At 33.8% G+C, this 26,790-nt stretch overlaps 1 protein-coding gene across 1 annotated transcript in view; it reads left to right on the top strand.

Annotated features, from left to right (window-relative positions):
• Window positions 1–26,790, top strand: part of LOC129750008 (protein O-mannosyl-transferase TMTC1-like) — an 807,324-nt gene that overhangs the window by 689,832 nt on the left and 90,702 nt on the right. Inside the window, exons 6-7 of the mRNA XM_055745186.1 lie at window positions 11,498–11,818; window positions 12,642–12,831. Of these exons, the coding sequence (XP_055601161.1) occupies window positions 11,498–11,818; window positions 12,642–12,831 (511 nt within the window). The remainder of the gene's footprint in view (window positions 1–11,497; window positions 11,819–12,641; window positions 12,832–26,790) is intronic.

The following is a 26,790-nucleotide window of genomic DNA, read 5'->3' as shown; positions in this document are numbered from 1 at the left end:
TATATCAGTTTTTGATATGTTCCTATCAAGATAATATCTGGTTCAGATAGCATAGTTTGATATTAGGCTGAACAAATCCTATCAAAATTATAACTTATCAAGATATGAATACTTCGAGAAAAATTTCTAGTGAAATGTCAGTAACCCACACTTTTTGCTAAAATCATGCTCCATTTTTGGCATCCCAAAAATTTGATTCAATTAATGAATCGGCTGAGCGAAACTTATTAAGGGGGGGGTAGGGTCTAACACTTTCAAAAAATCGATTTTTTTATTTTTTTATTTTCTTATTGTAAAACATTTCAAGAATGTTGTGTCAAATTTTCAAGTCAATTGAAGCAAAACTGTAGAAGTTATAGGCCTTTATCTCCTCCTATATAATACTGCAAGATAGCAAGAGCAGAAACTTCAAACGCGTTTTTCTCGAAAGTACATTTTTAAAGTCCGTGGACATCGTCATTTGAAAACTACTTATCCGATTCTTTTCAAATTTGGAACATATTTTCTACATATAAAATACCAGACCCCAACGTTTTTCTTTTTTGATTTTTTTTTTACTTTGGGGAGATTTTAGAGGTGAAAAATGGCGGATTTTAAGTGAAAAATCGTAGTTTTTAGTTCAAACAGCCACAAAAATTTCATAAAAATATTTTTAAGTTAAATAAAAACGTTGGGGCCCAGAAAAACATCTATTAAAAATATTTTGCTCTGATTTTTTGACTTCAGATGATTCTGTGCTGAGATACAGTGTCCACCGCAAATCCTGTTTTCTAAAAGGCATTCTCGAAAATGTTCCGTCACCGGCTCATTTTTCAATATTTTTCTACGAAAAAAATACTAAATGTTCTTTTAACAATGCTTTGTATAATGCAAATAATTTGAATACATTTGTTTGAACGATAGCTCTAGAAAAAAAACGTGAAAATGGTGTTTTTTTATACCCGTTAGACCCTACCCCCCCCCCCCTTAAAGTACGGTTTGGGCCGTTGTCGGATGGCACGATGTCCGTGTTTCATGGAAAGTTATATGCATATCGAAATAAGATACGGTTATAATATATTGTAACAATTTGAAACAAATTCTTTATCGATTAAAGATGCCAATCAAAATCAGATATAGCCAAGATTAAAAAAACTAAGAGTCCAAAATTATGAGAACAATATTCTAACTGGAAAAGATATAAATATCTCGTTGAGATATGTTTAAGTTCTTATTTTGATATGCTCTCCTGATCGGGTCGGGATACCAGAAAACTCAGTTAATAAAAGGCTACAAAATTAACTTTTTTCTAAGGTACAAAGATTACAAGAGCTAACTTGGACTGATTTGGGAGCGCAGAATTCATATATGGCCCTTGTACCCAAAAGAATACAAGTGCATAAAAGATTATTTCGAGAAAACACGCTTTGCGATTGTTGTGGTTTCCGTTAATATATCGAAATTGGCTCTGAGAGCCTCATATTAGTTATAAGTTTAGTCGATCAGCTCTTAATAGGGAGACAACTTTCGAAAATGAGTAAAAGTTTAAATCTATAAATATAAGTACCTAAATTAGTGATTTTCAATCTTTTTTCACTCACGGCCCCCTTTTCATAAATTTTCGAGCAAAACGCCCCCCTGAACGCTTTTTTTTTAATTTCTTAAAAGCAAAATTAAGGTTTGGAGCGTTGAAAAACTATGAGCTTTTGGTATTTTGTTGTTGTAAGACAAGTTTTAAAAATTCATTTAAATTTATATTGCCTCCATTAAACACAAAATAATTTAAATTTCCAGGACAAATACTTGAACTTGAAAATAATACAGTGCAATTCACATTTGTCTGAGGTGTAAATAATTAAAGAGCTGTTGATGACAAATTTGGGTGCGCTGATTCCATATACACAGTTCGTTTTTTTTTCGTTTGCTCTTCAAGTTTCTAAAAATTGAAGACTTTAATGTTGGTAATGCGCTGAATCTCTGAAACTAGGTAAGTCAAGATATGATTTCTTGATTGAATGAAAAATAAAAAAAAATTAAAATCACTTTTTAGTTTTCATGTAGGTTCATAAGTCATCAGTTATTAGTTCTTAAAGTCTGCTTCATTTAATATTGGAACACAAACAATTGCGTGTAGTTCAGTCATTTATTAACGAATTCATAATTTGTTTTTCATACAAATGTAGCATTTCCTTTACTCTTTCATAAAAAAAATTAAAAAAAATATTCATTGCTGTTTCGAAGAAATTCTCGTTCTTTTCCGTAATACGGCACATTAGGCGGCGCACACCCTTTTCGTCCACCGTTTTGGCGATTTGATTCCACCAGTTCTTCATTTGAGTCATGTTCCTAACAAGTTTTCCCTTTGCCTTAAGCCTCCGCTTCGTGATTGCCCAGTATTTCTCTATTGGCCGGAACTGGGGGCAGTTTGGGGGGTTGAGGTCCTTCGGTATTACGCTGACCTCGTTCGTTGCGTACCATTTCATAACCGTTTTGTTGTAATGGCAGCTTGCGAGGTCCGGCCAAAACATTACTGGACGGTCGTGGGCACGAATAAACGGCAGAATCCGTTTCTGTAGGCACTCTTTTTTGTAGACTTCTGATGTCATTGTCTTGTCAGTGAGAAAGACTTTGGTTTTCTGTCCACAACTGCATATCCCCTGCCAAATCATGTACTTGCGGGCGAATTTATCCGCAAACACGAACTTAAATTTTGCAGGTACATCCCCCCGAGCCATCGCCAAATAAAATTTTTGACCTGGGATTTGCCCAAAGTCCGCCTTCACGTAGGTCTCATCGTCCATCAGAATACATCCGTCGAACTTGGTCAGCACTTGGTCGTACAGCTTTCGAGCACGGATTCTGGCCACATTGTTCTGCTTCAGCGTCCGATTTGGCTGTTTGCTGGCTCGGAATGACCTTATTCCTTCCCGGAGACGAATTCGTCGCACCGTACTGTGAGCGGCCTGGAACTTATTGGCCAAATCGCGGTCTGAAAGATTGGGATTCCTCTTGACGGCCTTGATGACTTTCCCACGCAGTTTCCGGTCGACAGTTCCACTCCGACGCTTCGAATGCGGCTTCCGAGCCGTCGTCAATGTTTCCTTGTACTGCTTGATAACACGCCATACGGTATTTCTGGGCTTTTTAAGCTGTTTAGCTAGCTTCGATGCCGACAACAATGGATTTTCAAGAAAACTGTGCACAATTTGATCTCTCCGTTCGGTTTCCATGGCGGTTGTTTACAAAATGCTATCGTTTGGTGTTATGACATAAATACATGGTGTAAGGTAATGAATTTCCCGACACGTGGGTGAAAAAAGTTTCCAAATCCGTCCACTAGGAGCGCCACAATGAGCAAAAGAATTTGTTCCAATATTAAATGAAGCAGACTTTATGAGGAAAAATGTATCAGCGTACCTAAAATCACACAATTTGTTCCTAATATCGCATATGGGTCTGGTTTTTTTAAACTTTAATGAGAAAAATCTCAAAACTTACTTTTTTGTGAATTTTACAACGTTTTTGGAATATGTTTAGATAAATAAGGGCTATTTAAATCCTACACAATATTCCTTTACGCTAGTTGTAAATTTAAAAATAATTTTTCTGACTACGTTAATTTGATGTCCCATTAACCTAAAATTCGATTCTGTTCTCGTTAAGAAGCTCTCTGTAACTTTATGGTTTCCTTCTTTGTCGCGAAAAGTGCATTCTTTACAACCCGGAGAAAATATTTTTCCAACATTTTTAGCTTTGAGATATACTGAAGTAAGAAAATTCATGTTTTATTTGCTCCAAACAGTTTAGTTTAACAGATCGTTGAAAGTTGAGTTAAAACACAATTCAATCAATCAATTCAAATACATTCTATGACTTTGATATAGTTTGGAAAACTTTAACTATGTCCATAATTAGGAACACATTGAAAATAGTGTTCCCAATTGTGGACATAGGCTTTTTTTAGTTTTTACACGAAAAAACATGGTTCTAACATACTTATTACTTAAATCATGATAAAAAACAATCCGACGAAAAATTTCTAAAAAATCGGTTAACAAATTCAGCTTTTATCTTCCATTTCTAAACAGATGTTTTTTAAGAAATTTGCTTACAACTCCATTCAATTTGGACATACTTTGAAACAATCCGGATTTTACGAAAAATCCTGTGAGTTAGTAAACTAATTTGTTTGTAAAGTGAAAGTTCACAAGATTCGTTACAGTATCAATTTTTTAATAATTGTGATAAGTGAAAAATAACGTCGAAAACAGTCAAAATCGAACGGTATGTTAACATTAGGTACAAATGCCAAATTAGGAACACCTACCCTAGGTTGTTTGTATTATCGTGTAAAGAGCTTACTGTGCAAGGTTGCGCAAAAAAAATCTGTGTTTTGACGAAAAAAATTCTGATTTTCTGTTATATTACCCAATAATTCCGTAATAGTTTTTTGTGATTATTAATTTAATTTCATTCAAAAGCCATGACAAATTGTATCTTTTTAAGATTTTACTTAAGAAAAATCAATTAACAATAACAATTTTATTTTGTTTTCCGAATCCAAATATAACTATCCAAAATTTATATTGTCATAAAAAATCAATTTTAAAGAAAACGTCAAAAAATTTATAATTCAGTGAAATTTGTAAGTACTTCTTAAATTTTTGAGCCGCAATAAATTTTTGTTTTAGTCTGGGATTGGATTGGGTTTGAATTTTAATTTAATCAACAGAAACAAGTAATCGAATGGTGAAGGATAAAAAAATATGTTGAAAAACCACTTATTGTGATTTCTCAGAATACTATATCTCAGAATCCCTTCCACACTTGAAATTAAGTACAACCCCTTACTGTTATCAGATTCAGCTCATATTTTGACTACGGCCTTCCGATGGTTCCCTCGAACCATCTCATTCTTTTTTTGCATGTGTTTTGATTTTCAAGTACGTATTTATCAAGACGAATTTGATAAATTCAATAAAAATATCCCAAATAGAGATTTTTAATAAGGTTTAAACCGTAAATAGCTCTTCACACACGATAAAACAAACAACATATTTTGCCCAGAAAAGTTGAGGTGCACAATAATCCACATCTTCTGGTAAAATTGGTGTTAAAACAATTTCACGCTGGGTACACATTTAAGTAAAATACATAATTTAACATAAGTTCATTCAAAAATTTTTAAATTTCTAGAAAATAGCCTGATTTTTTCTAGAAAATAGCCTGATGATTTTAAATTCTGATACAAATTTGGTTCTTTTTTGATTTTTTGCTTGTAGTACTTAACCCAAACAAAATTAAAATATAATAATATTGTTAAATTTTATGAAAATTTTTAGACTTATAACTTTTTAAAAATCAAATCTTTAAAAAGTTGATCGCGTTTGTGGAACCTCTAAACATGAAAAATTGTTTTCCACATCCTAATCTACCATTTGGAGGGTGAACCCCCCGATTTCCAGACATTATGCAACTTTCGGACATGCTAATGACACATTATCTGAACATTTGGTAACATATTTTTCAACTTTTTCCGATTTGATTTTGGTGACTAAAGCACTACTAAAGCTTCGTTCTTTTAGAAAAGCAAGGCCGGATTCAGGAGGGAGGTGGCAATAGGGGCCGGAATAAAAACTTGAAATACAACAACTTAAGGGCCCCCCGTGAAATAATATCTAGAATAATTTTTCTCTTACATTTTTCGGGCTAAGAATATCAAAATCTTGGAATTGAATTTTAATATTTTAAACCCAAAATCTGGACAAAAAAAAAAGACAAACATTTCCTAATTTTCATAACATAAAAACGTCTTGCAAAATAATAGTGTTAAATTTATTTTCACTATTCAAGTAATGGGTACTGCACAAAAAGCAGTTTATTTCGCCAATTAATTTCGCCAAAACTGGCTCACAGTGCTAAAAGAGAACAGAAAAGCTTTATGATAAACATTTCAGAAATTGGCCCGCGCTGTATCTGGGTTAAAACCAGGTATTATTATAATTTTTCACTCCTCAATCTTTACTCTAAAAAATCCCGTGGGTTATTTAATTCTAAACCCTTCTCCATTCCTCTTTTTTTTTAAATTAATAAATAAAAACTGTAGCTCATAGTTGAGTTGCTAATATCATTGAGTGATTCTCTTGACATGAATTTTTCTTTGTTTTTAATTTTTGTCTTTATCTCTGATTTTTTTTCAATCGATCATTTTTGCACTTATACCCCTTTGACTTTGAGGGCATCAAAGGAAACTTTTGTAAAATTTAGAATAACATTTTTTTATCTTATGATAATTACATCTCAAGAATAGGTTTTTTTGTGTTTCAAAGGTATAAAATTGAAATTTAAATTAAGTGCAATTTCTGCTTTGGTCCTTATTGTAACTTTGTATCCCTATATTTAAAATTTAATTCATATTTTGTTTCACAAAGTTTGATTAGAGACCCTGAATCGTAGTTCTGAATATAACCTGATTTTAAATTTTGAACTGTTATGGATATTTCTATGGAAATTAAATTTCATTATTTTGTTTATTTTTTTTTCAATTTTGTATTCTATGTTTCAAATCTTCATGATTTTCCCAATTGTCATAAGGTACGTTTTTCTCGATGAAGCACAAACCAGCACGATCAATGATGAAATGAAAATGATTTAACACTAAACGTACCGGAGGCGGTCAAATGACGGTTTTTAAACTTTGAAGGATGATTACGCCTTATATAATCTTTTTTTCGCCAATTTAACGACAGGACTATTTTTATTTTCAAAATGCAAGTATTTTTGCGTTTTTAAATTTTTTCTAAGTGTTGTGGTTTTCGAATAACGCATGTGGTATACTTATTCATACCGCGAGCGGTCAAATGACGGTTTACACTGTTTTCGCTAAAACTTTCTTGTTTCTCAACCGATTTCTTTCAAATTTATAGTTTTGAAAAGCTTATAACGTGACTCAAATATGTTTCTCAGACAGTTTTCAGCTACAATCAATTATTTCAAACTTATTTTAAGTCCAAGAAATTTTTTATGAAAAAACATGCTTCAGGAAAATTGCTATAAATAAGTTATTTAGTGCTCGAAAAAAATTTCACTTAGCGCCTAAGAAAGCTGAAGTTAGAAGCTATATGCTGCACATACGGAAATTTTTATCAAATTTTTTTAAAGATCATGCCCCCAAAAAATGTAAAAAAGTTGTGTAAAACCCGTACTTTTCAATCAATCAACCGCCAAAGCTGTTCCTGTTACAGTAGAGAAAATTTAAAAAGTGAATTGGAAATGGGACGTAATTTGTCACATTTTGGCATCTTTAGATTTTGTGAAACACGAAATACATAATTTATGACGACTTTTCAAAGGTAGCTGTTTTTCGAACTTTTTATCAATTTGGATTTTCTGAGACAATTCCTACACCTAAGCTCAGCTTTGCACTGGATTTTGAGTAAGTAAGTTAATTAAGTTGGTGATAAAAGTATTGAGAAAAATTGAGGATATAATTTTGCATTTTGCAGCTTAAATCAGAGTTCTCATTTAAAAAAAAGAATTGAAATCTTCCGCAATGTGCACGTGCAAGATTAATTAACAATTTCAATTTGAAGATACCAGAAAGTATCTTCCACGCGACAATATGGCTATTTGAAGACAGTATACTGAACTAATCTCGAGTTCTTTTACCCGTTTAAAATGTTATGTAATCTTTGGGATAACACTTAAGAAATCATGGGAGCCCCCGAAAATTATTGCTCCAGACCCTCGTTGGCTTTATTCGGCCTTTCGCTACATAACTTTTTAGGTTAATTTAATAGGGGAGAATGAGGATACTTGATCCTCGGGGATACTTGATTCCTTAGCTATATCTCGAAACTGGAATGTCTTACAAAGATCAAATGTTCTAAAAAAATGTGTCAAAATGAGCAAAATAACAATGTTTGTAGTTTAAAAATTTTTAACAAAATAATTGTTTGAGTAATTGAACTTTGTTTGAAAAATTTCACAAAATGTAACTTGAAGATCTTTTTTCATCACTTTAAAATGTTCCTTACTTGGGAAAATTATGAAAAAAATATTTGTTCCAATGTATCAATCGCTCGAGCGTAAAATGAACTTCATAATACCATATTTTCAAAGTAATGGAAAACTCTCAACTTTTCTCAGAAAAAGTTTTCTAAAATGTTGATTATGGGTACAATTGATCCCCTAGAGTTGGGTACAATTGATCCCCCTTCCAAACGGCATATTCTTCTTCTGAATTGATCGTTATGATTGCTGATTACGAAATTACTAATATTTATCCAAAAACTTATATTTATCGAACAATTGTCTGAAGAAAAGAGCAAAAATAATTAATTTTCTCTAAAATTATATAAAATAGCGCCTTTAAGTATGCAAGGTTAATAGCGTTGAGACAAAGTTATAGAATTTTCTTCTTATGTCTGCTATAAATTATGAAATGAGAACAAACATGACCAAAATAGTCAATTAACATTCTATCTTGGGGTTTTGTTTGATTTTTATACAAGGATTAGGGCTTCCTGAATAAAAGATCAAGTCTCCTTCAATATGGGATCAAGTCTCCCCTAACTTCAGAAAAATCGCAATTTTTTTACTCCTACGAAAATGCTTCTAGTTCATCAACGGGTTCAAGTATCGTTCTAATTTTTGGAGCATAGAAACTTGACGTTACAAGCTGTCAGAAAATGTCAAAGACGGCGAGTTGCTAAATTTTTCCAAAAAGATATGGTGAAAATAAGAAAAAGGGATCAAGTATCCCCACTCTCCCCTAAAGTTCAAGCACTCTTTTCATATTCCAAACAATTTTTATGGACAAAATAGTTATTTCAAAGTACATCAGCTTGATTAGTTATATTTAGAAAACACTATAATTTTTTTTTAAATTCATTAACGACTGTCATTTTCACTATTTTTTACTATTCTTCATCATATTGCCGAGCCGAAGTCCGCGAGATCAAGCCCAAAAGTAAACATCAAACACAGTTGAATCGGATAAGTTCAGTGTTCCGAAAATCGTTCATTTTCAATGAATGTTTCTGATTGCACTTCGCACCTGAACGTACAGCGGTCGGGTTTCGTTATTGATGGCTACTGGGCCTACCCGATCATCGATCGTTCAATTCATCGCTAAAATACAGATCACCTCGCACGATGCTTGCTGTCAAAACAGTGCAGCACCATCATCAAATTGGAATCTCACCAATGCGCAATGCATATGGCGAATCTTGTTGGTCTTCGATCAGGAGTGAATGGATCAGGCAGTGAGTGAGTGATACATGAAGCCGATCATTAGCGTATTTTGTTTGATTTGATATATAGCAAATTAATAAATTTATTTGTTGTTATAACGTTTTTCAACATCAGTATGATCAAAATCAAATTGTAGTTGTGTTTGTGAGGAAAAGATGTTAACTTTAGCCGGGTTTTTCAATTTTTACAAGTTCTCTTTAAACTGTCGTCCGTCACGTTAAAACTACTGAGAATTTATGGTGTCCCGCACAACTGTTTGATTTTTCTCGTCCTTTGAAAAATAATTTTGAATTTCATTTAATTCAGGCAGGTACTGAAAGAGCTACATTCAGAATGGATCAGTTTGTATCTCACTCATCTCCGATATGCGATGTTTGCTAAACCGATGATTCTGAATGATGCGACTCGGTGTGCATAGCTGATTGGAGCGCTGATCGAGATTGCATACCAGCCAGGCGAAGCAGTTGCGAGAGGCGCTATCCCATTATACAATCAGAATGTTTGTTTTTGATAAGTTTTTCAGTTACTGTCCGTCTATTGCAACGTTGATATGAAGGCGCGAATGTCATAAACATGGTAGCAGAACTAAAATCGAAACAAAAAAAGTTTGTTTTTGTGCATTCAATAATACATGTAATACATTCAGCTATATCTATGTGTATGATTGATTTTATGCATAAAAAAAATAGATTCAACTATTATCTTATAATTCATCTTCTGCACGCAGCTATAAGTATAGTACATTTAACTATAAGGGTATAGTTCATTTAACTATAGATGTGATATATTCAACAATATTTTTATGATTGTTTTTAAGAGGCCAACTATAAATATTGTAGATCCAAATATAAGGGTAAAGTTGAAATACATAACTATAGTTATGATAGATTCAAATATATTTTTTTGATTGATTTCATTTAACCAACTTTAGATGTTGTTGATTCAACCATACCCTTATGGTATAACTGTAGATATGATAGATTCAATTATATTTTTATGATTAATATCATGAAGCCAACTATCAGTATTTTAGATTCTTAATCTTCATAATTTATACTTTCCCACATTTTTAGTTGTTTTGGAAGCCACATCTATCAAGCAATGCGAATATTTTGTTAGTGATCATGTCTGCAGCTTGAAGATGACCATCGTTTCGGTTCGGCTTGATTGTTTTTTTTTGTCTCCGGCATGATCCTGAAATTCGGAAATCACTTTTAATAACACTGTTAACCCCGGTGCTATGGAAGCTTTTGCTTACCTTTACATGTCTGCTGTTGCTGGCCTTGTCCAACAAATTGTTTATTCCGTTCTGCTGCTTCCGTGCCAGGAGCTGCACTGATTTAAGCAGCAGGAATAGACAGAACAACAAAAATATGTTGCACACGGTGGGGATAGACAGCAAAGGACCTAAAGATGAAATCATTATCCACTGGTTGAATCCATTATATTTATATTTAAATGCGTAGAAAAATCAAACAATTGAAGTTTAATCTATAATATCAGTATTTTGAAGTTGAATCTATTATATTATAAGTTAAATGCGTAAAATCAATCATACATTTGAAGTACAATCTATCACATTTACAGTTAAAACAATTATACTTTAAAAGTTGAATCTATTATATTTATACATAGTTGATAGCAGGAAGTAAATCAGTGGTTTGTAGTTGAATTTATCACATTTATAGTTGAGTCAACTATACCGTTATAGTTGAATCTTTTATATTTATGATTGATTACAGAAGGTAAATCATTAGTTTGTAGATGAATTTTTACATTTTTGGTTGAATGCCTGATAGATTCAACTTCTATTGTATAATTTCACAATAGAAGTTGAATCTATCAAATTTATAGTTGAAACAATCATACGATTATGATTGAATCAATAATATTTATAGTTTATTACATAAAGTCAATCAGCAGTATATAGTTGTTTTTTTTTTATTCATAATTGAATGCGAAAGAATCAACTATTTACACTTTGATGAATTGGAACAACTGTCGTCTATTTTCTCCGTGATACCTACCTCCAGATGTATCTTCTTACAGTTTCATACTTTTTAATCCTCTTTACCTACATTCGGCCTCGAAGACAATGTTTTCTAAAATATTCCTTTCATTCAATTGTTTTCCAACCCTTTCTTAACCTGAGTGAACTATTTCCTCGTGAAAAAAAAATCAAACACGCACCGATAAGATTACCCCTTTTCGAATCCAGCCTTAACTCAATTTCATCTGTTTCTGTCCAATTTTCGTTTTGCAGCCGCGGTCCGGAGCCTGACAGCAACTCGGTATGGCTAAGTATCGTGCTCGGGGGTCTAAGCATGCTGGCCAAAGAAACCGGCATCACGGTGTTCCTGCTGAATGTGGCCTACGATGTGTACCGGAACTGGGGCTCCCTTAAAAAGACCATCCTGGATGTAAGGTGGAGCGAAGAAACTCACCAATTCGGACGCCGGGTCTCGCGGGTGCTGCTCTCGATGGGCGTTCTTCTGGCTGTTCGGTTGGCACTTCTGCAAGGATCGCTGCCCCGATTTTCCCACCAAGACAACCCCACGGCGTTCCATCCGAATTTATATGTTAGGTAAGTTACAAAGTTTTTTTTTAATCCCAAAGAACTAATATTTAAACTAAAAAAGTGTTTTTTTTTTCAAACCTCAAGTTTGATCCACTTAAATCTCCCCAGCTAACATGAAATCGTAATAGAAATGATAATCCAAATCGAATATTAAGACATTTTCAATAACCATCGTAAACAAGTTGGTATTGAGTGATTTTCTTTCATTCATTTACGACAAGCTTTGCCCAAAAAAGTTGAATCGGATAGCAGTTTAGTCAATTCGTAAATATGTCTCCAAATAGTTGAGAATTTGCTAATTCGACATTTACGATTTGAGTGAACTGATTTACGATAAATGGAAGATCCTTCCTTCTTTCTTCCTTTGACCGGTTCGGGAACAGAAAATATTACATATAAAGCTATAGGGCGAATCATATCAACTGATGAGTTGGCATCGTGGTAAGGTACCGGACAGCCAACTCGGAGGACTGGAGTTCAAATCTCGGTCGGGGAATTTTTTTTTTCGTTTTACTCAAATTACTTAAAATCGTATATTTTGCTTTTTTCGGGGAAATCGAATCATTAAAATTTTGTGATTGTAGATATATCGCCTCCACTTTTGTAGCTACATGCTATTTCGGTAAATTTAATACAATCTTTTCATTTGGTATATTTGTTTGAATAATTTTGTTGTTCCTGCCATATACCCTTCTCAATGTTTGCTGGGATCTCTCTTACATATTGATAACTTTTCATTAAGATCTTAAATTAATATCTTATCAAAATTTACATCCTTGTTTACCGGAAACATTTGACACGATTTTATTTTCTCCGTTTTTTCTTCCAGATTGCTCACCTTCTGCTACCTGGCCGCCTTCAACTGGTGGCTGCTGCTGTGTCCCTCGACTCTGAGCCACGATTGGCAGATGGGCTCGATTCCACTGGTCACTTCCATCAGCGATCCCCGGAATTTGGTCACGTTTATTGCATTCTTTGCCGCGTTGCTGCTGGTCTATCGGGGGATGCTAGACTTTGAGGTGGGTATCTTGCTCCTATAATAAAGATTTTCATTATTGATCAAGTCTCTTGGCGATGGCGGCCATCCTTCGTTCGTGGTCAATAGTTCCGGAAAATGTGGCGGATGAACAACACCAAAATGGGGATGGATTTTTGATGAGCAGTATTTTGTTCCCTTGTGAATGTGCTCGTCTATTGATGGAACCGGAAACAAATTTCTGCTTTCAAGCTGGGAGAAAATGATTGGGTGTTTTTTCTGTTCTTTTTTGCGGCCCCGGCAAGAATGGAGAGGAAAACCAATTAAAAAGTGCAAAGCAAATTGGGAAAAGCCTGTGACAGGCCACCCGGATCGACCGGATAGTGCTTGTTCAATCTGATTTTCCGACTGGTATTATCGATTGGTTTTATTATGTCTCTTGAGCTTTCTTGGAAAGATTGGTAAAAATGTTTCCGAGAACTAGTTGAATTCACAAAAAAGAAAAATTGGATTTTCTCTCAGCAGCTTTAAAAAATAGCTTAAATCACTCGTGTCATTTTTGTTCAAATAAAGAATGAGAGTCTCAATGATTTTTCAAGGTTCCTCAGATAACAAATTTCCCAGAAATAATCATCGAAACCAATTCGAAACAAATACACTGCCGAACCACCTCACCATCATCGTCAGCCAAATATTTGCCCATTCAGGTCCTCGTAAATAAAACGGCTCATCGATTTTCTCCCCAAAAATGTCACCACCCAATGGGAAAGTCAGTGAGCCGTGAAACGAGTAACAGCTGTAGCTACGAGAAGTGAATGAATGAAGGGAGGAGCGCCCGGGGAAAATCGAACATCAACAACAAAGACATTACCTGGACGAGTTTTTTTTTTGGGTTTCGAAGGAGGGAAAGATTCATAAGGTATGTCTTTTTATAGACATAAATTGTAACAGAGACGGGACTGAGAGTAGGAATTTCTGGCAAGATCTTGAGGACGACGAAGGTCTTTTATTGGAAATGATCTTTGGGAGATTTTTTCGAAAGAACCAGTGAACCGGTAGAAGACTAAGGTACCTTCCTTTCCGTTTTCCGTAATGGCCAAACCATTGGCAAGGGTAGATCTAGTTGATTTAATTCAGTTATCAATTTACTTGCCCACTCGAACTTACCTGGTGGACCCATATTTTGTGCGTGACTGAAAACGTGGGAAGTGACATCCCATAAATATTTTTCAAGGTTGATGGGACTTCGATTTGGGCTAACTCTCTCTGGGTGGTCTGTCAGCCATGAAAACCCATGCATTGGTGTTTATAACGGGAAAACTTAAGACACACCAACCGTCCAAGATAAAACAGAACGAAGTAAGTTCAGGAGCTCAAAGGATATTGCACAATAACAATTAATTTATGATAATATCGTAATAATAATCCTTCTGAGAATACAGAAGATTTTAAGTAATTGCACATCAAATTTTAAAAATCCAAAGCAATTTTTTTGTTCTCGAACTTTACCACTAGCTTCAGAAGCTCAAGACACATATTTTAAAACACTTGAGGTGATTTTTGTAGTATTTTATCCCAGGACTCAGCTAGAAGGCGCTTGAAAACTTCCAAACCGCCATATTTTGTAGAGCAGTCTTTGAGCTTTAATATCTTATAGACAGCCAAGTCCATATCCAAGTAACACAGATTAAGCCAACTAGCATTTGAAAGTTTTATTATGACATTTAAATGCCGCAAACCTAATATGCCTTTCCAGCAAACATAAAATCACATTAAAATGATAACTCAAGTCATTAAAAACGTTACTGCGAATCGTAATTCAGACTAACGCAAGTAAAAGGTCGTAGAAATCGTCAATCCAAGTCGGATTAAATGGTTTAAATCGGATATGATAAAAAGGTCGCCATGTTTGCAGATTTTGAAGACGTTTTCGTTCCTTTGCTTCTCCCGCGTGGGTCAAGTAAGAGTACAGCTTTGTTGTTCTCTCTGCGACCATCAGTGCAACCAGATTGCAAAAAAAAAACAGATGGTGTATTTGCCAGGATTGCCCAATGGCAGAGGCAGCAAATATTGTTGCTGGCAACGGTTCTCATGCGTTGAGAGAAAAAACTTGTGCTTTCTTGCATTCTTTCAGTATGTTTAAATAAGGTGTCGAATATCGTCCAAATCGTATAGGTATAACAACGTTGTTGAGAAATATTCCTACAAAAATGTTTGCTGGGTTTAATAACTGTTTTATCATGATCATGAAAAATGCTCAGATGCTTGATTCATCCATTTCTTTTCAAGTAGTTCTGAAAATGCTTTTACAGTTTTCGCTAAAAATACTGTTCAAGTTGTTTAGAAAGATTTCTGAATGCTCTATTAAAACTCCAACCAAACAAATACTGAGAAGTTTGTTCCAAACTTTCTAATGTAAGTTTTATGAAGGCACAGAGTGCTTGCTTTTAAAACCGTTATAAAATAAGGTGACAGTTCTCGATCAAATTGTCAAAACAGGACACGCTCAGGCTAGGTTGAACATATTTGAATTGGAAATCCGATTTTTACACATTTTGGATAAGTTATGTGTATTGTTATTGAGTTTAGTAAAACATATATAAATATCTTTGAAACACTTCAAATTCCGGTAGCTGTATGAATATCTCTACAATAGATACGAGTATTGAGTGAAAGGGCTCAACAAGAAGAAGAAAAATATTGTTGTTTTTCTTTTCAATGTTTTAAATGACTTAAAAATCCATGAAGTATTTTCATTTTGGGTATTGGGTGGAAGGGCTAAACAAGTAGAAGTTGAAAATGCTGTAAATGACTGAAAATCGCCTGAAACCCCCGGAATATGGGTATTGGTTGAAAGAACTCAACGAGTACAAGTCCGATTTCGCTATCTGACATAATTTTAAAATCTATTTTTTTTTTCAAACCTGTGTAAAGCTTTGGTGAAAAGCCTAAGCAAGAAGAAGTCGAAGTTGGTATTCTGACGCTTTCTTAAAATCCAAGATGGCGGTTTCGGCTTTCCATTTCAAACCTGCATATTATTGATATTCGCTTGCACCCCCACAATATAGATATAAGTTGAAAGAGCTGAACTAGAAGATGTCAAATTTCACTTTCTGATGCTATCTTGAAATCCAAGTTGTCGGCTTCTGCTGGTCTTGAAAATGCTGTAAAAATCTCAATGAGATTTTCGACCATTTACAGTGACTGCGGGTATTTCCGTGCACCTAAGCGATTTTTGTTTTTCAAGACTGAGTAAAAAAATCAAATGAATGTTTCAAAAGGTCACAAACCCACCATTAGTTAGGATTTTTTATGTACTTTAAGGAAAAAATATCGTAGTTGATGAAATACACCACAAAAGTTTGGAAAAAATGCATCTGAAAAATGTGTTTCGTGCACATAATTCCGTGCACTCTCTCTTGCATGTTTTTAACTCCGTGCACTTTTGCACCTAATTCCGTGCACTCTGAACTTTGTTATTTATCAACAGTTTGTATTGATTAAATAAATGCGATGACTTTCAAGCTATAATAAACCTGGTAATAAATCTGGTTACACCCCAGCCCCTCCTTAATAAATATCTTCGTAATTAGTGAATGACCCCGAAGAAAAATATAGTAAGCAAAGTATTGCGGACTCAACTTTGCATTTATGCTTTGCAACACCAGAAAGTGACGATTTAACCGAAGAATGCTGCCGTTTTTATTTTTCCTTGGGCTGTGTAAAACATAAAATACTGTAGGTATTTGACAGCATTGTGCGGAAGTTCAATGTCTACACGATAGGATAAAATTATGTTGGATATAAATAATTTTTCGCATAGAAAAAAACATTTTCTTCAGAAAATGCACGGGATAATGTTCTGCACGGAATAACCCAAAGTCACGGTAAAACAATTTAAAAACCATTGGAAGTTACCATTCTGGATGGCGTCAGTCAGGGGGTTTCATTTAATATAATTTCTTGGATTTCATTATGGCATCAGAAATCAAAAATCGAATTGGACTAGTTTAGCCCTTTCTCCCAATACCAATATTTTGGGGATTTCATACAATTTTCAGTAATAAACAACATTTTAAAGTTCAGCGAAATGTAAATTTCATAAGATTCGAAATTAATTTTTTCAAAACGATTTTTTAAATGAAACTATATGTTTGAAATTTTCCAACATAGTTTATTTTAGAACCAATATTGTGCTTTGTTTATGGTTTGGGTGCTTTAATTGATTAAATGCTAACCATGGTCCTTTAAAAATCGTTTTGGGATCCGACTCCTCACGCTGTGCGTTCGAACTTGAAAGACGTTTTGTCCTTCACGCTGTCGCGTGGCGGACGGGGCTGAGGGATCACCCCTAGCTTTCACGCAGACCTAGGAAGCCCCGGCAGACCTAGACCAATGTATTAGGGCTTTGTGCCGCCTCGGCCCCTTCATTCTCGTTTATTGCGGCTTTGCCGCAAAAGAATAGTATAATGGGAACCCAATTTTTGTAGAAAAAATCTATTTGATTTTTTTGAATTTCAGGTTGGATAAATATATTAAATTTTCTGGGAAATGGCAACTCTGGCGAAAAATTTTCTGGGAAATGGTTCATTCTGGTAAATTTTTTTCTGTGAAAGGGTTCATTCTGGTAAAAAGTGCAAACTGGGAAAATAAATATCTGGGGAAGTGGATTTCTGGTGATTGAAATTCTGGTGATTTTTCATTCTGGGCAATGGTTTTCGGTAAAATGGCGTACAACCGAATTTAGAAATGAGGAACTCTAGGTACGTGTGTAATTGGTTGGCTTGCGAGAGAATTTTTTTTAAATTTTAGCTATATATTGGCTCTCATAAAACCGATATAAAACTAATTAGCCATTTATCTGACCATATGAAAACCATCTCCATATCAATGCTGACATCATCATCAGTAGATGATCCTATGAATCAAGGTGTGAGTTTTTATAAGAATATAATCACATTTTCGTAGGTGATGGAAAGAATTAGAGAAACGTGAGGTATCAAAGAACGAAAGAACATAAACCGTAAACATCATGAATTTTTCGAAAAAGATACAACGGCTCACCGGCAGGACTTGAACCTACAATCTCCGCTTCAGTACAACGGCGTGTTAGCCAATTTTACCACGGTGAACATGATGAAACCGGCGAACACGAACAATCGAATTCTGCCGATTGACAGCTGGACCTTCTATCGAAACACCATGTATATCCCGCATGTGATCTTTCCTACTATTGATCTCTCTTGTTTCTCTTTCCCCACCCATCGACTTGGGATTTTAGCCGAGCTAATTCTTTACATCACCTACGAAAATGTGATTATTTTCAGGTACAAAGAGGTAACAAGCGATTTCATAACATCAGTATTGATTATAAGAACATCATTTTGAACCTTTAATGGAGAATGAGATTGAGGATGATGACACCAGAAAAGAAATTCATCGCGACTTAGAAGCTGAGTACAACGCCATGAACAGCCAGTGCTTCAGGAGTTATATCAACAGAATTGAAGAACAGGTTAAAATTGATCCAAAAAATTTCTGTAAATTTATGAAAGATCGTAAGAAATTGATTGGGGTTCCCAAACAGTTTCAGTTGGATTGAAGTTTCGCAAAGTCTCCCCGAGAATCTGCTAACTTGTTTGCTAATTTTTTTCTAAAAAGCTATTGGAACTTATTCTCCTCCTATAGACCATGAATATTTGAAAAGTTGGCCTGGTTATGAGATATTCATGCCAATGATGAATATCTCGAAAAACGAGGTCTACATGAAATAACGTTCCATCGATGCATCCAAAAGAGCAGGTCCAAATGATATTCCGCCTTCGCTGTTGAAGAACTGTGCAATTTCACTTGCCTTGCCTATCAGCTTGCTTTTTAATCGCTCGTTGAATGAAAGTAAGTTTTCGTCTCTATGGAGATCAGCTTGCGTCACATCGATACACGCACCAGGAAACCTTCAAAATGTCGAGAACTTCAGAGGTACATATGTATGTATATCTATACTGAGTTGTATTCCAAAATTAATGAAAAGTTTGATCCACGAGAGAATCTATCAAATTTTTCAACATGTTTTGTCACCTGATCAGCACGGTTTTGTAAAAAAAAACGAACAACTTTGAGTAATCTGATGTGTTATTCTTCAACGTTGATAAATTAAATAGAGAAACGACAACAGGTTGATGCAGTCTATATCGATTACACAAAAGCGTACGATAGAATATCACATGAACTGTTAGTGGAGAAACTGAAAAGGATGGGTCTTCCTAGTTGGCTCACAAAAATGATAAGTTCGTACTTAGTGAACAGAACAGCTTACGTTAATTAGGCACCGTTGAGTCCGAAGCTTTCCAATGTCCTCAGGTGTGCCACATGGAAGTCATCTCGGCCCCTTATTGTTTGTAATGCTCTCTAATACACCCATCGAAATTGCTTTACGCTGACGAAAATTTTCAGAACGATAATTTGTCCGTTAGACTCTAATGTACTGCAAAATGATATCGACACTTTGTTGAAATGGTGCAACACAAACGGAATGCAAGCAAATGCAGAGAAATGCAAAACTGTATCATTTTCTACAGCACGCAATCCAATCTTATTCGACTATAGAATGGATCAAACAACGCTTCAACGGAAGAGCGAGATAAAGGATTTAGAAGTCGTTTTTGACTCTAAGCTGAAGTTCACAACACACATTGGAGCAATCGCAGCAAAGGCGTTTGCTACACTAGGATTTATACGTCGTAATACTAAAGATTTTATGGATATCTAATGTTTGAAAACGCTCTCTTGTCCGGACTGTGTTAGAATAATGTTTTCAACTCTGGGCCCCTTATCATGGCGTCCATGCTAACCGCATCGAGTGAGTCCCGGAATGCTTTTACGTTACGCATCTCGAACGCTACGTTGAACAGTGGTCCAAAACCCAGAAAAGCTGGCAGAAAGTCGATTTTTGAAGCGCTCATAATTATCTATTCAAATATTTCATCGTGTTCCGGCATTTTTAAGCTAAATGAAACCATGAAAATGATAGTCTAAAGTTTACCCGTTTCGGAGTTTAAAAAAAAGTGCTAAGAAAACATTGAATATTTTTTGAAACATTCGAATGATTTGCTTACATTAAAAAACGAATAGATAATCAAATCGCGAATATATATATTGCTTTGCAATTATTTTTATATTTTTGTCATTCATATTTTACGCTTTATATAATAAAAATTTGCGATTTGGAATAAAGTTGAAATTTTTTATATGGATTTTAGTTGCAAAAAACGATAAATATTTTGAATTTTATAACTTCAACTTGATTTAAAAAAAAACTCCACATAACTTCACTCTAATTTTACGTTGGGTAGATTCCCACATTTCTGGGCTACAAAATATGGCAAATTGAGTGGCCTTTTTCGCCATTTTTGGAGAACGACGTCAAAGAGTTGAACCACTTTTTTCATCAAATTTAACTTCTAAGCCAATAACCTCCCGGATCACGAACTAAATTGATATTTAATTGGATCTCTAGGTTGATTTTTCTCAACAATCTATTCATAAGACATACCTTTTCATATTTTGAAGCACTATCAGTATGAATTTCTGTGACATTTTTACTATTAGGAAAACTCTCAAAACATAATTAAATTACGATTTCTCAAATATTCTTCTGATTATTGTTCAAATCATAGAACCTTTTATGCTGTTCAATATTCATGAGAACCAATTGAAACTTCAAAAATTTTTATAAACTTTTAGGGTATTATTTTAAAAATATGAAATATGAAATAAATTTAAAAATAAATATTAAATGTTAAATTGGAAAATTTAGAAAATATGAAGCAAAAACTTCGTATTTCTCGTTTAAAATGTAAATTAAGTGTTTTGTGTTAAAACAACCATTGATATAATGAATTATCATTTTATAAAAAAAACCTACAAACCTTAATTTAAAAATTTTGATCAGTAGTGGCGAAATTGTTGTACAATTCTCATCTATCATAAAATTTCAATATTGACTCGTTAATTAATGAAAAATAAAAAAAGTGATCGGTACTAGAGCGTTGTCAGGTCAATTGTATTGATTTAATTTCATATGTATAGTAATTTTGAGATAATTTTAAATTCAATTAACCTTTCTAGAATGTGATAGATTTTGCAGCAATCTGTTGGAAAATTTTAATACAAGAACTACTGAGATGTTAAAATAAATTAATTTTTGGTTTTTCTTACAATAAAAAAAGAGATTTAAAAGAAAATATGAAAATAATATGTTATTTTTTGTGAAATTATTATTATTGAACAATTTTGAAAGGTTTCAGAGCAAAAATTGTTGAAAACAGACTTTTTGCCAGCTTTTTTGAGAATTGGACTACTGTGCGTTAGAACGATCCTGTCATCGTACACAAAATGGCTTTAATAACCCTCTGAAAAAATCTTGTTGGCATTTTAATAACGTTTACCACCTTTTTGACTTTAATTTAAGTAAGTGTTCTTTTAGAATAAGCACTAGTTAATCAGTACACATCTGTGCGACAAAGTCGAAGGTGAAATAATAAATAAATAAAATTTGGGTGTCCCAAAATTGCATAAATTTTATTTAAATTAAAATCAAGACAAACGATTCATCTGAGAACCACATCACGATTATGATTATACCAAAATAGTCGCAAAGGCCGCAAATTGTCGACAATTTGTAGCAAAAATACATTAACAAGCAATCAATAACATAAGAATGCTTCTTTAGAACACAATGTCTCAGAATTCCTTTCACACTTGAAATTCAGTGCAACCCCTTCCCGTTGTCAGAATAAGCTCATATTTGGCATATGGCCTTCAGATGATTTCCTCCAATCAACAAAGTCTTTTTTGTAAGTACTTTTGAACTAATTAATTTTTTCTTGAAAATAGCTCGCTAATTTTAAGTTTTGTTACAAATTTGGTTCAATTTTTATTTTCTACGTGTAGTTTTTGATTCGAACAAAATTTCAAAAATAAAAAAAAAAAACACTTTGTGGCAATTTCAGGACCCTGCCTATTTTTCAAATTGACTCTTTGAAAAGTATACTTTTTCAAAGATCGCGTTGTTCTTCTCACCCAAAATTATCATTTGAAAGTTGAGCACCCAGATTCCCAGACATTATGCAATTTCGGGACACACTTATGAGGCTACTTCATTCCTGATGATAGGTACTGGATTCCTCAACAACATCAATCTCAAAACTGACATGTCTTACATGAATCAAATATTCTTTAAAGATTGACAAATAAAACAAAGCAACAAACCTGTTACCTTCAAAAATGTATTATATTTAGTTGTTGCCCTTTGTTTGAAGAAATCTAGTAAAATATGACCTGGAGATCTTTTTATCACTTTAAAAAGAAGAAAATATAATGGATATATGTATAACAATATGCAGGGCCGGATTAAGCCATCGGGGGGCCCGGGGCAATTTTTCTCAGGGGGCCCCCAAGGAATATCGAAATAAGGTAGTGTCGAGAGCCATATTGGTTTTTTTTTTGTGAAGTCTCAAAAACGAATGTATCGAAAATTTATATGCGAATGGCAGAAATTTCAAAGAAAAACATGTTTTAGAACGAAAATGAATTTCAATTTCATTTTGATTGTGTTGTAAGACCTCTATTTCACTATGTTAAGAAATTTTCTGGTCCTTTGAAGATTGCATTATGTTTTTTTCTCATTTTAATAATGAACGCAATGTCATCTTGAAGCTAAAACGTTCAAAAACGAAGATAAAATCTACTTTTAAAAGGTCTAGCTGGTAGTTATTGAGTGTTCAACTGATTGTCATGATTTTTATCCAATCGATTCACCATATTCAATTCTTATGTTGAACAATGAACATCAATTTATTATTGTTATCTCAATTTACTAAAATGCGAATATATAATTGTGGTTTCATATAAAAGTTTGTTTTTTGATAACTTTTTTGTAATAAGGATCTTAAACTGCACTGACTTGATCATTATCAAGGAAGACTTTGAACTCATTTTAAAGTTTTGCAAATTTGAGTAGGGAAAATCCACCATTTTTTCGAACTTCGATGGTCTATTTCATACAAAAATTACTCGAAAATCCAACTTTTTTTTAACCAATCTTGAAGAGCAAGAATCTTTCTAGAATATATATATTAAAAGTGGAACATTTCCAGCAAATTCTTCAAATTATCAACGAAAAAGGCAAATTTCCTAGTAATTTAACGGATTTTTTGTGATTGTGACGTTGCAGTGTGTACTAATACTAAAGCAGGGCTGCCTCGACACTACCTTCTTTAAATATTCCTTGGGGGGCCCCTATAGTTCGATTTTTTTTTTCAAATGCTGTCCCAGAAAATACAAAACCTTTTAAACGTGTAAAAAAATTGGAGATGAGTTTAGTATACTATCTTGAAATAGTCATGTTGTCTGCGTAGAAAATAGTTTCTGGTATCTTCAAATAAAAATTGTTAATCAATCACGTGCAAACATTGCGGAAGAGTTTAGAAATCTCTTAGAAATGAAAACTCTGGTTTAAGCTGCAAAATGCTAAATTGAATTTTCATCTTTTTTAAAACCCTTATCACCAACTAAATTTCTCTAATTTAAAAAATGATCGAATTTTAAATGATTTTCATATCATCATTGATCGTTTGGTTTGTGCTTAATCGAGAAATATTTATCTAGTGACAATTAGGAAGCATCATGAAGTTTTGAAACATACAAATCAAAATGTAAAAAAATAAACAAAATAATTAAATCCACATTCCATAGAGATACAGATATAAGAGTTTAAGAATTCAAAACTTTAAATCACGTTATATTCAGAACCAAAATTCAGTATCTCAAATCTGAATCATAATTTCAAATCAAGTTTTGAGAAACAACATATGAAATAAATTTAAAAAAAAGATAGATATAAAGTAACAATCAGAGCAAAAGCAGAAATTGCACCAACTGTGAATTTCAATTCTATGTCTTTGAAACACAAAAAAATCTTTTCGTGAGATGTTTTTGAATATGAAACTCATCAGGTAAATTTTTTTTTATCAAATTGTTATTCTAAATGTCACGAAAGTTTCATTCGATGCCCTCAAAGCCAAAGGGGTATTAGTGCAAAAATGGTCGGTGGAAAAAAAAGAAATGAGATTAAACACAGAATCTCTTATCATTGAAAAATATCAGATTAGGAATCCAAATGAATTTATTACCTTTAACAATGATCCTGAATTTTCAAAATTCATTAAGTTATTAAACTAAACTTCAGTAACTGGAGAAACAACACAAGACTTGCAAATTCCAATGAATTGAATCTGGAAAAAGATAAGATTAAGATCATAGAAATATTCATATTAAGAAAATCACTCAATGATACTAGCAACTCAATTATCGGATCATATTTATGATAATTTGAGAATGATCATTTGGAAAATGATATGCTGAATTCAGGATATTCACTTCAGTAGATGTTGAAATTTTGGTTAAATCAGTTGAAAATGTTCCAATACAAATTTCAAGTCTAAGACAGAAATTGGGATGGAAATGCAATAAAGAAACCCAAAATGAGGATTTTTTACCTGTTCTGTACAGAATATCGTAAGTGATATGTGTTGCCTCATATTTTTCTTTATTTTTTATTCGAATTCGGTTTTGTCCAGAAGATTTTGATATTCTCAGCTCGCAAAATGTGGGAGAGCTCCTTCACTGCTTGCTCTAGAAGGCCCCCTTAACTTTTTTTTAGAGAAAAACTAATCTTGATATTATTTCACGAGGGCCCTTTAGTTTTTATATTTCAAGTTTTCAATCCGATTTTCTAGTTTTGATTTCTTTTCATGGATTTGTAGCAGTATGATTAAAGTAATGTTAAATTTTTTTTTTCCCTCGGGGGGCCCCCTTGAGCCGGGGGGCCCGGGGCAATTGCCCCTTTTGCCCCCCCCTTAATCCGGCCTTGACAATATGTCAATAGAATAGTCTAACGTGAACTTCTTAATGGTAAATTTTAAAAGCAAAAGTTTACTCTAATTTTTTTATAGAATAAGTTTTTCAAAGTGTATGTTATGGATTAACTTGATCTCTCGAGTCCAAAAAGATATTTTCTGGTCTGAATGGATGTTTATTATTGCTTAGCACGAAATCATTAATATTTATCCAATGACCAATATTAATCCATTAATTTCCTGATAAACAGAACTATAAAAGTGCATATATTTAAATATAAAAAACTTTGCCCTAAAGTATGCAAAAAAATGGGTAGTAGACAAACTTTCAGAATTATTTTTATATGACACTTATATGCTGTGAAACAGAAACTTATATGGCCAAAAAAGTCAATGGAACTTTTATCTTCAGATTGTGCATTATTTTTACTAAAGCTTAGGGCACCCTGATGAAAGGATCAGGACTCCTTTAATGAAGAATCAAGTCTGATTTAACTTTCAAAATATTACAATTGTTTTAATCCCAGGAAATCTTCCTATTTCATCTACGGGTTCATGTATCGATCTTACTTTTGGAGCATATAAAAATAAAACTACACGCTTTCGAAAAATGCAAAAGATGGCTATTTACAGATTTTTTTTCCAAAAATATATGATTAAAATACAAAAAGGGACCAAATAACTCTATTATCCTTTATACGAAATTCTTATATTTTTTGTCACCTTTCATTAACTGAACTACAAGTAAACACTTACAAGCTTTACAAATTGTGCTGCTGAAAGTGTTGACTGGGAATAAAAATTTAAGAGATAAACAAAACAAAAATTTTCATATTTGAATCGTTTAGAAATAGCGTCACTTTATGATCACCTTTCTTCCTAAATTTCTTATTTTATTAATATAATTTTAAGAAAATAAAAAAAAAACAATGAAGCTTTTTTAGTACTTGGTCTAATAAAGCGCACCAGTCCAGTTTCAGAACAGGAACAATAGGATCAAAGATGTAAATCTGGATCATTATTATCTTTGTAAATTCATCAATCATGGCGAAACTTAAGTTCAAAATTCTCATTGAAGCTTGCAAATTAGATATTGGACTATGAATGAATTTTATGAAAACCTCAAAATTTCCGTTATTTATGTGAAAAACTTGGATTTTTTAAACCACCGCTTAAAGGGTCCAAAGTAACTAACCCTAATTTGATGGATTTCGTTTTGTTTATTCCGTTCTGTTCCGAGTTTATGGCAAACAAAAAATGCTATTTTGAAGCTTAAAAAGTATTTCAGTGATTCTGACAACAATACCTATGGAATTCAAAAGGAGCTATTTCCATCACTGTTTTTATCTATCAGGTTTTAAAAATTAAGTGTTCAGCATATTCTTCGAATCCAACCCCCAATCAGATACTCAACTTAAAGACAGGGAGACAAAATCCAGAAAGCACTTCTCCTGCAAATGTTTTGATTATTAGAAGCAGAGGAAAGCTTACGTTCTACAGCCCTGCCTGCTTCCACTTTCGCCAGAAACCAAATTGCTAATGATGTACTGGGCGGATTTACTGGAGCTGAGTAAGAGGATATCCTTGTGGCCAACGTGGGTTCCGCCAGAGTAAGCTTATTATTTGATCAACGAACGACGCGCAGCTTCCGGTGTGATGGACCATCAACCGAGCCAAGCCAAGAACGCGCGCCGTGCCTCGCCGATTCACTGATTTGCGAAAACAGATTTCTTCTGACAAGCATCGACACGCAAGAAATTGAAGAAGCCGATGAATGGGCTGCCTGAATGAGGGGAAGAAAATATCGACAGCCAGCTTCGTTTCGTTAGCTTTTCCGGGATTGTACGTATATTGTTGATGAAGGCGACGGACGACCAATTGATGCTCTAGGTACCTTCACCGACATTCTCCAGACTTCCAGAGCCCGGAAGCTGAAAGAGAATTGGCAATGGCTTTGGCTCTTTATCAGTACCCAGGACTCCCCCAATCATATTACGTCTTCGGCTTGCTTGATGTAATGAAACCACGAAGAGAGACTTGGCAAGTGGAACCAATTTGCTATAATGAACTAGATAAGCTGATTT

Source organism: Uranotaenia lowii, chromosome 2 (assembly GCF_029784155.1).
Source record: "Uranotaenia lowii strain MFRU-FL chromosome 2, ASM2978415v1, whole genome shotgun sequence".
In the NCBI taxonomy this organism is placed as follows: domain Eukaryota; kingdom Metazoa; phylum Arthropoda; class Insecta; order Diptera; family Culicidae; genus Uranotaenia; species Uranotaenia lowii.
Note: the sequence above shows the minus strand (reverse complement) of the source record. Positions and strands in the feature narration are given on the sequence as shown.